Here is a 14,151-nt window from a genome sequence, read left to right as displayed (position 1 = left end):
AATCGAACAACTCTTTTATTATTTTTTTTTTCCCTGAGTCGCTCACCAGGAACCGAATCTTAAAAGAAGAGTCGAACATCCCATCCCTTACCCGGAACGGTCTATAAGCATGTGGCTGAGCTGAGTGTGTGTGTGTGTGTGTGTGTGTGTGTGTGTGTGTGTGTGTGTGTGTGTGTGTGTGTGTGTGTCTGCGTGCGTGCGTGCGTGTGTGTGTGTGATGGCTGCTTTCTGTGCGTCGACCTGGACGCGTCTTAACACCAGGGCAGGCAGGAGCGCCGTCAGCAGCTGCACCCGCGACCCTCCGTGCCATGCTGCGGACCCCTGACAACAACAAAGTGCCAGTCGTGAGCTTCTGTTTTGTTTTGGGGTTTTTGTTTTTTTTTTAAGATACGAAGGGAAAACACTCCAGGTAAGAAAAACGTAACTTTCGGCTCACTAGGGCTATCTCCTTGTTTTATTGCGCGTCTTCCTTTCACAAACTTTCTGCTCCAGTCCCCTGATATGTCGATTGTTTATTGTAGAGATGTTTCATTCATCGTCCGTCTCCGCAGTGCTGCAGCGGCTCACATAAACAACAAAAAAAATGCAATAACGAAGTCGTAATTACATGCGATAAACCTAAAAAAAAAAAAAAAAAGTATAATGATTGTAAAGGGAAATGGGCAACATACAATATACAATAACCCTAAAAACAAGGATAAGGATGCAAAGATTCCCATTAGCTGATCTACCTTGCAGCAAAACAAGAGTTGAACAAGTTCAACTGATGAAGACGGACCCCGTCATGGATTTTAAAGTACCGTCTCACCTTCTTTGTTAATTCCGTTGCTTTTTGACGCGTGACGTGATACGTGCAGAGTATATTCTAGTCCAACGTTCCGTCGTTTTCCAACATTGCGTTATAATGGTTCAGCTGAACATGCTGTGGACTCAACGTACCATACCAGGAAATCGGTAACTTATATAGACTACCAGCAGTGTTTACATATTTTGTAAAGCTCTGGACACATTATTATATATTGTTATTTTTTCAGCTTCCGGGATTGTTATTTCCACGGAGCAGCGCCTGTTACATAATAGGGCAGTCGTGACGCAAGACTCGCGAACGAGTCGCTCTTAGCGAACGTTTCCTTTAAAATGACCCTGGGGTCTGGAGTCACAAAACAGTGGGAGTGAATCTTCGGCTCACGGACTGAAGATAATCGCAGAAGACTAAATTAATACAGTAAAAACATAATATCATGTATTATGTGCATACATATTATTACTTACTGATGGTTAACTTACCTGGACTGAGAAGACAAAGACAGTGATAAGAAGATGCACCAGGGGTCTTTTCCAGGGGAGAGCCCCGACCTCTGGGTTATTGAGCTGGTTATATAGTGATGTTTCATTTTATTGTGGAACTGGACAGCTGGACTGAGGAGACAATGATAGTCATTAGAAGATGAGTATTTATTAAGTGCTGGTACAACAATTTAAGAGCATGCGCCAGGGGTCTGTTCCGGAAAAGGGAGAAAGAAGAGGGAGAAAAAAGAAAGGGGTCTTTTCCGGGAGAGAGACAGAGAGAGGGAGAGAGAGAGAGAGGCGTCGGCCATTGAAAAAGCCATGTTGGTCGACCACGAATGGTGATAAAAAGTGTTCACCTGGCATCTATCTAAGTTAGCTACCAGCAACACCATTTAGAATAGAAGAGAATAGAAAGGCATGACTTTCTGAGATGGCTTCTTATTTTATTGAAGAACTTGATGCTAATTATGCTTTTTGTTTTTCCTTCACAGCTGTAGAATGCCAAAGGACCAGGGCCATTTCAGTGAGTGGGTTTGCCATAACATCTCCAAGAATGCCAAGGACAAGAGTAACAGTGCCACCCTGCGGGCATCACAGGGCGTCGCCCACAGGGGGCAAAAGGTGGCGGAGGGCATGGTGAACTCGGGCGGCAGGATGTCGCGCTGTGACACGGAGAAGGACTTGGAGAGAGACTCGGGATACTCGGGTGGGCACACATTTAAATTAAAGTTTTATTTATGGAACATGTAGGATTTTGCCTTTTGCCTCCTTTCTGGCCCTACAACTACCCACTCTTGCACACACAAGAGTCGGTAGTACCTTATCCCCAATCCTTTATACCCCCAAACCCCTCAGACACTCCCTCTGTCCTCATTTCCGTCTGTCCCGCACATCTCAGAGGCTGGCTCAGACTCGATGCAGAGCGGCCTGGATGACCAGCACGGCAGCATGACACAGCCCCACAGGAAGAGCAGCAAAGGCGGCAACAGCTACAACAGTGGTGGCAAGCTCGGCACCGGGGGCCGCAACATGCCGCCTTACGAGGAGCTTACCCCCATCTACGTCATCAAAAACCTGGTGGTAAAGCCGGTGAGATACTCAGTCACACCCCCCGTATTTGTAAGCGGCACTGCTGCTAACAAATACGGGGGGTGGACAAAATAACAGAAATGCATAACAATATATTAATATAAAGACCCAATAAGCAGTAGGGCCATCCTTCACAGCTGCAATCCGTCTTTGAGTGCTATCATGCATTCTGTGTGTAGTGGAGATATAGCACCATTCTTCAAGAAGAAAATCCTTCAGATATTTGAGGGAAGAAGGAAGAGGAAATAATGTCTTGGAAATGACGTCAGAGACCTAAGCTGTTATATGACCATGCAGCGCTAACTGGACCCAGTGACTCCCATTATGGATCCCTCGCCATGTCTAACAGTTGGTAACAGACATTGTGCATTAAAGGCATCCTTTGGCTTTCTCCAAACAGACAGCTGATATAGAAAATAGGTAATAGTCATTTTTGAAGCTATGGCTTTTATCCACTGTCCTGTTAAGTGTCTCTCTCCTTGCCGGTGACCTTCTTTGCTGATGCAGTTTATCCAAATTTGTCATGAATTTTGAGATTATTCTACTTTAATGATTAAATATTTCTGCAGTTTTCGTGACCAATGCACCCGCAAGTCAGGTGCCGACTATTTGGCCTCTTTAGAACTGTTAGTTAGCTCATTTTGGCTCGTTGGCAGAGGCTTAATAGTGGAAGCACACGATGGATCTCCTATCCAACCACCAACCATTGTCATGGTATTTATGTTTGATAAATGCCGTTTTTGTTATAGATGTGCATTTATTTCACTACTTTAACCTCCTGCCTATCTTTTGTTATTTTTCTCTTCTCCCTCAAAATCATAAAAAAAAAACCTGCTCACAACCTCCTGGGGGTACAGTCGGAGCAGATCACGCACAGACCCCAGGCGTGGGGTGGGGGTTGGCGAAGTCTCACCGCTGCCGAGGCGCCTGCGCAGCTCCTTCTGATCCAACAGTCAACAATGCCTTCCTCTTCCTCTTCCACCCCACTCCGCTCTATCAATCTTGCCGACCACAAGGCGCAGCCTAAGAAGGGAGGCAGCCGGTGTAAGAAGAGCCACAGCGGCAAGAACTCTTATCTTCCCATCCTAAACTCATACCCCCGTATAGCACCTCATCCCAGAAAAGAGGGCCATGAGCAGAGCAAGGCCGGCGGCAGTGTGGGAGGGGTCAACGAGGGCCACAGCCAGAGCAAGAGGGTGTGCACTGAGTTAAAGAAGCATGAGGTTGTTTCTACTACTAGTTCCCTCCTGAAGCCCCAGCAGCACCATCGGCAGAGAGATTCCCCCACCCGTTTGCATTGTCAGTGTAAAGTTCGAAGTGGCCACGGCTCCTTCACTAACCCCACCCATTGCTTGCCATCCGACCACGTGTCGACCACCACGCAAACCCAATCTCACCGCTGCCACCAAAGCTCCCGGTCCGACAACGTGGGTTCCCCTTCCCAATCCAACCCCCCACCCTCCAACTCCCCTTCTTCATTTTCTCCTTCCTCCTCCTCACGCTCCTCCTCGGTAGCTCACAGCCCCTACCGCAGCCCCGCCGAGTTGGTGGCCACGGCAGGGTCGGGCAACCTCTCCGACTCCCCGTCAGAGTCTTCGTTTGTGCGGCAGCGTCGTTTCCACAACACAGCGGAGATCCTGACCCAATCGGGTCTCCTGGCCATCACGCTGCGCACTAAGGAGCTACTCAAGCAGAATGCTGCCACCGAAAGGGAGATTGCCCAGCTGCGCCAGCACACAAACCTGCTGTGCCGGGCAGCCCGGGCCGGCCAGCCGGCATTGAACGACAGCTCCAACAGCCTGGAAAAACTCCTCCAGGCCATGACCCAGTCAGGCTCCTACCCCAGCCTGGACTCGAATCGGGTTAAAGAGCTTAGCAACAACTTCCAGCAGAGCGACCGGAGATACGAGACCAGTAGAGAGCGTGACGGCAATGTCAAAAACAAGAGTTCACTGAACGGCCGACCTCAGAACCTCACGCCTCTGCCTAGCATAGACGATAGGATGTCACCCCCATCGCCACTGTTTGCCCCCTCTCCAGAAGCAGAGAGAATAGTGCCTGCTGACAGTCTAACCGGCCCCCTCTACACCTGCCATTCTACATCTTTTCTTTTAGAACAGGAAGACAGAATGCGAGCCATGGTTAGGGACCTTACTGAGCCTATAATGTCCCCAGAGACCTCTACCCATGACAAATATCTGTGTTAGGTGCTGTAAGACACGGACATAGACGGGGGATAATGTGCGGGATAACAAATACACCCATTATAAATCAATGGAAAATCATTTATGCATTGTCGAAAATGTTCATTTCAATTTTTGTTGTTGTGGGAAAAATAACCATCATCATCGTTTTAGGTTGTTTTTTTTGGTAATTTACAACTGAAGGATTCCTACATTTTCATTCACTTACTCATGAATTCAAAATCGTAGACACGTCAAATGTCACAGTCATTGAACATCTTGTGCTACTACAGCATTTCCCATGAAAGACAAACCTTATTAAAATCACCTGGAGTACAAGTAAACCCAATTGTAATGCCTATTGGAGAAGATTTGGAAAAGCCTCAGCGTTTCCTTAATTTAATTTTGTATTTATAACGGGCTCCATTTCCTCTACTAGGGTTAACATGTACATTTGTTTGAAGATAAGGGGATTAATACAATAAATTATTACAGCAATTACGGTTATTTTATTGACTCTTTCAGCCGGTCATATATTGATTTGCCATATTTCATGGAGCATCTGACGTTGTGGCAGGTATTTAGAACATTTGTAATCGTCAATAATTGTGATTCTTTTTGGCCAATCTTTTCACATTGATTTATTTTTTTTGGTGAGGTAGATGCATCAAAAAACTTTCTAAGGTCAATAGATGGCAAATCCACCCTGCACCGCCCCTGGCAAAATCTACTTTTCAGCACAAAATTTGTGTCAGGTCCAGGTAACAGATTGTAACTGTTACACCTTCATGGAACAAGTATTCTGTATTGTTTACTTCACTTCAAAAAGTGAAACATGCACCAACACAAAAAAAATTATAAAAATAATCATAAAAAAGTGTTGATTAACAAGTCGTATTTTTAAGTTGACAAAATTTTAAATAATCGGTTGAAATTTACATCAAATTCATGTCATGATATATGAAACTAATGGTAAAGAGCACTATCCAAATGTTATTCCTCCTCCTGACAAGTGGAAACTGTCACAAAACTGATGAATGTCCATCCTTTACATTTGGAGATATTTTATCCGCAGAGGGACAACTAAAACAATTTAAAACTTTCAAGAACACAAAAAAAGAGGTTTGTAATAAATGCTAAAATGTTATTAAAAACATGAACCATTCACTTTTCACTACACTGGCTACTGTATGGAACAACGTGTATTACAATCGCCTCGCGCGGGCAGAATACTGCTCGTAGCTCGATTGAAGCCGTTGACAAGCTTTCAATGTATACTGTATATGAATATACGCCGTCAAATTCACATTGTGCCGCAAAGAAGACTGCTTCAGGTCATTGTGGGTGGAATAAAAGGTAAACTATAAGTCTCTAAATGAAATAGTCTGCTCAGGTAGAATCTATTGCAGGTACTCCTCAATTAAAGACTCGGTTGCGTTCCTAGGACCAGGTCGTTAAGCGAATTAGTCGATAAGCGAGGACCCGTGTCATTTCACGGTAAGGGGGCGTGGAGATTTTGCGAGTGCTCGTGTCGTGAATACTGACTGACTGCGGGAACGATACTGAGACTGTGAGCGGTGAGGCGTGATGAGATGCTTGACGCTGGGACGCCGCGCACGCAGCGTGTATCGTACGCAGAGCACAATACAGACTGGTCAAAAGGGTAGGTCGTTAAGTGAGGAGTAACTGTATTTCTTTGTTTCCATCCCTGCTGAAACCGGACGAATTCCGTAGTTTTTTTCTGCCTTAACCCGTTTTGCTTTTAAAAAAAAAAATTGATTATTAAGTCATTTTTTGATGTAATGTGTGAATGCCGAATGCAGTGAAACTTTGAGCTTCAAATGCGTGAATTTCCTGCATTCTGCTGAATTTTTATGCGCAAATTTGTGCTTTTTCTACATCAATTTGTTGTGAAAATCTTTTTATTTATGTGAAGCAAAAGACAAGATTCAGGCACCAGGTGAGAATTCAAACTATAATGGAATATGATGCAGTAAGGCTCTCAGGCCTTGTGTATTGCTTTCAAATATTTATTCTCCGGTATTAATATTATCCCTGCTGATTCCACACGGCGCGTACACACACACACAGACACACACACACACACACACACACACACACACACACACACACACACACACACACACACTCTCTCTCTCTCTCTCTCTCTATGGGGAGGATTTACTCTTCTGTCCTCTTTTGTTTGGGGAAGTAACCTCTTTAAATAAGCATGTGGCACCTATTCACGTCAATGATTAATGAATTAATTTTAATTCACTTACAGTGTAAACCCCTGGACTTTAATAGCTCGTGTTTTTCAGCGAGATCAAGAAAGATGCGTCTATGAGGGACGTTGTGTCGGGTTTTTTTTTTTTTAATAAAAGTCTGCTGCTACTTTTTATTGGGGGGGCTTTGCTAACTTAGCATGAAAATCAGTAGTTAAGATCCAAGTTCGACGTGTTTCGAATTAAAAAAAAAAACAACCCGAATAAAATGGAACTTTGTTCACAGTTAACGGTGTGTTGCCGCCATGTTGCAGTGACCTCAGGTCTGGTATCTTGGCAAACTCGGACCCGCTCCATTCCGGGTTCCGCGGCGAGGACCCTCTCCGAGTATCCCACTTTGATGGCCGTTCCTTTGCACTTTTCCAAGAAGGAGGTCAGATTTGTCAGTTCCAACCTGATCATTAATTGGGTATGCTCTCTCAGATCAGAGCAGTCCTCAGTGGAAAAACAAACAAACAACAGCTTTTTTTAAGGTGAATGATTTTAAATGCACTATCTGTTAATATCTTTAATGAAAGTATTAATTATTGATATGAAATTATTCCCAGGCTACCTTAAATCGGACCCGCCTTGATGCTGCAATCCACTGGAACAGGGAAATCGGTATTTTCCGTCTTATAGTTCCTTCCTTCTCTGTTCGGGAGAACACGGACGCCTGAAGTCAATTTGTGTTTGTTTGGAAAACCTTGTGAGCTCCACAACTATCTGTGCAGGAGCCAAAGTAGTTAAGATGAGGAGTAGTTTAGATCTCAGTGTTTTTTAAATTAAACCCCCAAAGGAAATTTTGATCACCGTTAACGCTGTGTGTGCCATAGACATGTTCGATTTAGTGTGTCCATATATTTATTATTATTATAATTATTATTATTATTATTTTTTTTATCAAAACGGATCAAGTTCTTCTGCAATAACAAGCACTATTTCTGACTCAAGGGACAAAGGTAATGATCAGATTTATTCCGGTGGCCAATCACATCCGTTGCTATCAGAACAAACAGTACAAAACTAAAATTAAAGGCGAAGTAAAGGAAATTGTAAGAAAAATATTTACGTGAAACTATAAAACCACTGACTCCATAATACCAGTTCATAGAATCATCTTGTTCATAGACTTCCCCGTTTCTACCTGAGACCTACAGTACCTGTAGCCGGCCCGAATATACAGTAATTACCTGCAATACCTGTACTCATCGAATGAGAGAGAGAGAGAGATGATTTGTCCAAACATTAGTCTTAAATGTAATCAAAATTGGTCTTAAAAATATCTTTGAAGTTACAAATAAAGGTACTAAATTCACTATTTTATCAAAATGAACACTTATACCACGTTGAATCACTGAACTTTGCACATACAATATAATATATACTATATATATATATATATATATATATATACACACACAGTAGTTGTGTGGATGTGTGTGTGTGTTTATATATACTGTGTATATATATATATATATACAGTACAGTATACAGTATATATGATTCAAGATTCAAGATTCAAGAGGTTTATTCGTCACATACATATACATACTTTCATACATATATGCAGTGAAATGTAATGCAACGCACCCGGTGATTTTCAGGGCCTTGGTCAGGGGCACCGACAGGAGACTTAGCGTATGATGCCCGCCCCCAGCCCGGGCATTCCTAACCCCTTCTTGGGACGTATTTGTAGTTTTGCGGGCTCTGTCAAGGCCCCCGTTAAAACCCCTACACGCCGCAGACGTTTCTCTGAAAACGGCCTTGCTGCTGCCGCTCGCCTTGGCTAGACAGGTAGGTGAGCTGCAAGGCACTGTCCGTCCACCTGTCACGCATACAGTTCTTGAGAGGTTGACTTGGCCAGTGGAGGCCATCAACTTGGCCTATAGGAGCCTGTCATTAGAGGCCCCTAAGTGCCGGTGTGCACACACTACCAGGGGAGTGTTCTCCTCCCGGGCCCTCCTCAGGGGGTGTCATAGGAGGATATAAGCACCTCATGTCGGGATGCATCTTGGCGCTCCCTTCATACATTTGCATGTTTTTACATGTTGGTAATTACTAGGTATGCTCCGCCACATGCCATGTTTGGCGCACATACTTGAGTATGCAGGTGTCGCAGAAAGTATCCCGTAAGCCTTCTTCCTCACGCACCCACGGACATGTCTGGGACAGACACTCCACTCTGTAATAGGGCTGTGCTCAATTAATGGATATGGCAATACATCGTGACGTACTCCTCGCCGATGTGCGCATCGATGCAGATGCAACTTTATCGATATAGCAGTCAATGCTGTGACGCTAGTTTTGGAAAATGAAACATCACATATGGTGCGGTGCTCACTGCACAAAAATGCCAATAGGTGGCAGCAAAGGCCAATCCCTGTGACACAAACAGTACATGTCTTAATTCAAAATTGGGGTTAGGTTGAGTATTAGGGTTTGTATTGCGATATGTACCGCATGTGGCCTCTGTATTGTGATATTTATCGAATCGTGAGGTTGAAAGCAATACCCAGCCCTAGTACATTTTGTTACATGTTACACTTTAACATTAGCAAGTACTATTCATAGGTATAACGTTGTAATGCCTACAGTATGAATGGTATTTGGTGATGAATTGCAACATGTAACAAAATCAAAATAAGTTTATGTTTAAATCAATCTTTTTTTTTTCCCCCCAGTGTTTGGTGGTCCACACCTCCTCAGGCTTTATCAGAAGTGCATTCATTACTGTATTATACTTAATTCATTGAACACTATTAACATAATGAGGAACAATATCAAGTTATTTTACTGTTTCTTTCACAACCACGCATACGTCACACAAATTTCCTGTGAACCAAATATAGTTTTATAATATACAAAGCAAAACAAAAATACTGTGTTCGAGAAAATTCAGGTGATCAATGCTCGTGAAAGATATTGCTTTACAACCAAGCGTTGTCTAAATGCTCAGCGGCATATGTCTTGTTTGGTGACTACTCCCGACTCCTCTTTACATTCCTGCACACAACTGGCCCAACCGTTTCAGTTGTTATCTCTGTTTTTCTAACTCGTAAAAGGACCATTTGTGTAAACACTCGATGTATGCTTTCTTTTTATGATAGTGTTTGATGTCTTTCTTTGTTAAACATGATTTTTGGTGTTACTGAAGGCAACAGCGAATCACATGGCTAGTCTCAGAATAGGCTCTTTTTCTCCGTATAAGTGTTTTTTTTTTTTTCAAATGTAAAACTAGACTGATCAGGTCACTGTTTTGAAGTACAGTACATCTGAAGCTTTCTCTTTATTCTGCAGAATAAATATCTTTAATACTGTCAGTTTGTTTTCCTGTAGCGGGCGGATTAACCTCACCGACCACACTGACAATTTTCCAACAATTGTAACGAGCCAAATCCTCGACTTTTCAGACAAAATGAAATTGTTTTTATGTGTTATCCATTTGAAGAATAATTTGCAATTATGTCGTTTATAGTGGCACGGTGGCGCAGTGCATTGCACTGCTGCCTCACAGCAAGAAGGTGGGTTTGAATCCCGCGCCTCCCAAATAGGAGCTTTTCTGTGTATCTGTATGTTCTCCCTGCCCTCACATGGTGTTTCCTCCACCTACCATCAGTAAGGACCCCCACCAAAAACATGCACTCATCGTCTGACCAGCAATGGACACTTGGTACTAAGTCCCCGGGCACGTTGACAAATGCTGCCCACTGCTCCTGGCTGCCCCCCCGGAGGAGGAACAAGCCAGGATGGGTCAAATGCAGAGGCCTCATTTCACCGGCCACCATCCAAAGCGTGTGTGTGTGCATGTGTTGTAGTGTGGTGTTGCGTGACAATTAAAGATTCTTCTATTTTGCGGCAAACTCTATACCAGCGGTTCCCAACCTTTTCGGACTCACGGCCCACTTGAAAATCTCAAAAGTGTTCGCGGCCCACATCCGACCAGATGTAATACAGGAGCCAAACAGTGCGTTCTCAGAGGACGTATATTTTAACAATCCTATGCATTCTCATACATACAGTGCAGTAGTAGTAAAACAAAAAAATAAGTGGGTAAAAACTCACAACTCACGCCAGCGCTGATAAAACTAACAATAACAGGAGCACATGTATATGAACTCACCTCATGAGAAGGCTGATGTTGCATGGCCGACACCAAATGCTCGATGTCTGGCTTAAGGGACGACAGTCTCAGGCGAAGATCTGGCTCAACATTGAGTTTATTCCTGTATTTTGTCTTCAATGACACAAGTGCCGAAAAACCAGTCTCACAGTGATACGTCTTCGGGAAAGGCATCAGAAATCGCACAGCTCTGTCTTACAGATTGGGATTTGCGTTCTCAGTGCCCATACATGACGTTTCGACGACTTTCTTCTTGCCCTGATACTATTATTATCTAAAAATTCAAGTGGCTTGGACATGTCCCGTTGGTGTTTTGTCTCGAGGTGACGGCACACTTAACATGGCTTCAGAGCTTCGTTTGATAAAATCTCGGAACACACCACGCACAGCGGTAATGGTTCGAAAAATCCCATTGATAAATATTCGGCGCTATACTTTCTCCGAACTTTTCTTTTTTGTTTGACAGATGTCCTGTCCGATGTCCTGCAGGGACTTCGCTTGTGGATGATGTACCAATGGATTCTTTCCTTTTCAGTGTGCCTGATGCTAGCCAACCATCCATTTTGATTATCACCTCAAGTTCAAAAATGTACAGGTGCAGGTCAAGCGTGGTCCGGCTTGGATGTAGTAGGCCCTACCATAAGTTCCTATCCGTCAGTGATGATGCATTTTTGAAGGTTTTAAAGAGAAAATACCATGAAATTATTATTATATATTTTTTTAACATTTAGAAACGTTTTTGTAATTAATAATTATTTATTTATTTTTTCAATAAAATCTATGTGTACTGTCCAGGATTTGGCGGCGTGCCGCGGAACATAGGTTGGGAATCACTGCTCTATATATTGTGGTTAGTGACTGCTCTGCACAATTCACTCTAATTGTCCCTCCTGCCATTGTTTTTTTTTTAAATATTTTTTTATCCAGTCCACCAGTTCAACAAGTTAAAATCCGCCCTTGCTCGTAGCTCAAAATTTTTCTTGGCTCTAAAAGTTGCTTTCAGTGAAGAGGTTTTAAGAGAAAATTCTGAGCTAGCCTGTTGCAGATTTTGGTGTTTCCTCGAACTGTTGTGAAAACATTTATTTCACACAACTATGAACACATACAAACTGTATCAATACACACTGTCATTTAATACACCTGATCATGGTGCCCTAGTACAATGTATAATGTATTATAATTGTAGACTTAAATTCACATTGCTACTTTGTTACGTTGGACCCTTCACTACAGTGACAAAAACATGCTTTGAATTCAGTGTTTCTTTACTATAATGCTACATACTGTAAGTATGTAGCATTATAGTTTTGAGCTAAGCCACCAAAGGCTTTCCAGTATTTGTTAAACACTTTAGATAAACCATGTACACCGACTTGTGATAAAGTGTTTGCACAACAAATAGGTAACAGGTAAATAAAAATACAACTTTTCAATATATATTTTTATTGCACAGAAAATGCTGACAATGTTATATGTTAAGAAAATGTTATATTCCATCTATTACAATCCACTGCACTGCAAACTATTGGACATTCTTATTATATAAATATAAAGCTGGATGCCTTACAAAAGTAGTTTTCACAATTATCAAAGCATGGGTATTTCAATACATATTCCAAAACAAATGTATAAGTGTATGTTAATGTCAAGGTATTATATGATTCAAATGAAACTTAAATTGGAATGGAAGCAACATTATTGCTATGAATCAAATATTGTTGTTTCTGACAGTAGCTAATAATTTTTCAAAAATCAGACTTTAGAGTTAAGAGAAACCTTTCTAAAGCTAAAATATTATGTATATAATTGTAGTTACACCATACCACTCTCATTCTTAACATAAGGATAAATCTTGACCTTTTTTATTTTAGTGTCAGCTTATATTGCAGGACATTTGTCATTTGACAAAATCCTTCAGTTACACTGCCAAGAAATAGTTTAAGGTTCCAAAAATATATTGTTTTGTGTGTTACTTGTTAAGGTCAGTCGATTTCCTACTTTTTGGTAACTCAACCAGTACAAAAGCAAATATAGATCATCTTCTGAAAATCGAATGCGATTACAATTTTGCATTCGTGCAAGTTCTGTAAGTGCATAATATGTGTAAGGAAAAACAAAAGCACTGGTATTTACTGTGGATCTTAAAAAACTAGGCAAGGCACACAGATTTCAGCCGCTAAATATTTTGGCTCCTATGTCTCCTCTTGGGCAACTTGTCTACAGCAGTCACAACAATGGCAGCAGCATCGATAGCAGTAATGTTGAAGTTGTCCCAGCAGCCCCCTTGATTCTTCTTCTTTCCCTTGCACCACAAACTCTGCCCCCTCCAACTCGGTCATGGTATCCAGTGAGAAAGTTTGCATGGCTTTATCACGAGTTTGGACTGGCCGAGACTTTTCTCCTTTCAAACTCAGTTTTCGGATCTCGCCGAACAACTGCACCTCAAGCGCTTCAAGTTCTCTGTATTTGTCCTGCAGTACCTTTCTGTCCATTTCCTGTTCTCTTTGCTGGGTTTGGTCTCTCCGTTCAAACTCTGCACTGGTTTTCTTTGATGGCTTGACAAACTCGTGAATCAACTTTAGTTTTTGCTCCAGGTTCTTTCTCATCTCCTCACCTCTGCGCTTCATTCGCTCAATCTTATTGCGCTCCAATCTAGTCTGTTTCCACATCTTCCACAGACGATCTCGCTCAGGGACCTGGTTCTCTGTAAAATCAGTATGTGCTGCTGTTGCTGCACCTTGTGTAGGCCTATGGTCCTGTGTCTTAGGTCGTGCCCCTTTCCGCATGTCGTGTGACTGAAAGTCTTTCTGTTCAATTGGTGTTTGGATTTGATGAACGTGCCCAAGGTCTACCTTCTTTCGCTGAACATCCTGCATTTGCACCTGTGCAATCTGTATTTTGTCCCGTTGACTTGCCAGTTCTTGCTGTTGTTTCTTTATGTCTTTGTGTTTTCTATCCATGTCTTGTAGTGAAATTTCCAGCTCTTTGTTTTTAATGGTCAGTTCATTTAGTCTTGCGTCCATGAAGTGGATTTTTTCTTTCATGTCAAGGGTCACCCATTCTCCTTTCATCACAATAGGCTTCACTATACTTTGTTCTTTCTCTTGTAGGGAAGATTTCTGCTTTTCCTGTTCATTTTTCCCACTCTCTGCCTCATTCTTTAATGTCTTAAGCATCTCCATAGTGATTGTCATTTTGTTTT

General features: G+C 42.4%; 2 protein-coding genes across 2 annotated transcripts in view; one reads left to right on the top strand and one right to left on the bottom strand.

Annotated features, from left to right (window-relative positions):
- The first annotated feature begins 124 nt into the window (after positions 1–124).
- On the top strand, positions 125–5,060 carry LOC307240257 (uncharacterized protein). Its single transcript, XM_080013980.1, has 4 exons — positions 125–409; positions 1,782–1,996; positions 2,189–2,379; positions 3,237–5,060. The coding sequence occupies exons 2-4, from the start codon at positions 1,789–1,791 to the stop codon at positions 4,584–4,586; spliced, it is 1,749 nt and encodes a 582-aa protein (XP_079870106.1). The 5' UTR covers positions 125–409; positions 1,782–1,788; the 3' UTR covers positions 4,587–5,060.
- A 3,500-nt stretch (positions 5,061–8,560) lies between these two features.
- Positions 8,561–14,151, bottom strand: part of LOC307239872 (uncharacterized protein) — a gene marked incomplete at both ends in the record, with an annotated part of 38,135 nt that continues 32,544 nt past the window's right edge. The window contains one exon of the mRNA XM_080013451.1: positions 8,561–8,654. Coding sequence (XP_079869577.1) covers positions 8,561–8,654 — 94 coding nt within the window. The remainder of the gene's footprint in view (positions 8,655–14,151) is intronic.

The sequence above is a fragment of the Zeus faber genome (genome assembly GCF_960531495.2).
Source record: "Zeus faber genome assembly, chromosome: 14".
NCBI classification, from domain to species: Eukaryota; Metazoa; Chordata; class Actinopteri; order Zeiformes; family Zeidae; genus Zeus; species Zeus faber.
Note: the sequence above shows the minus strand (reverse complement) of the source record. Positions and strands in the feature narration are given on the sequence as shown.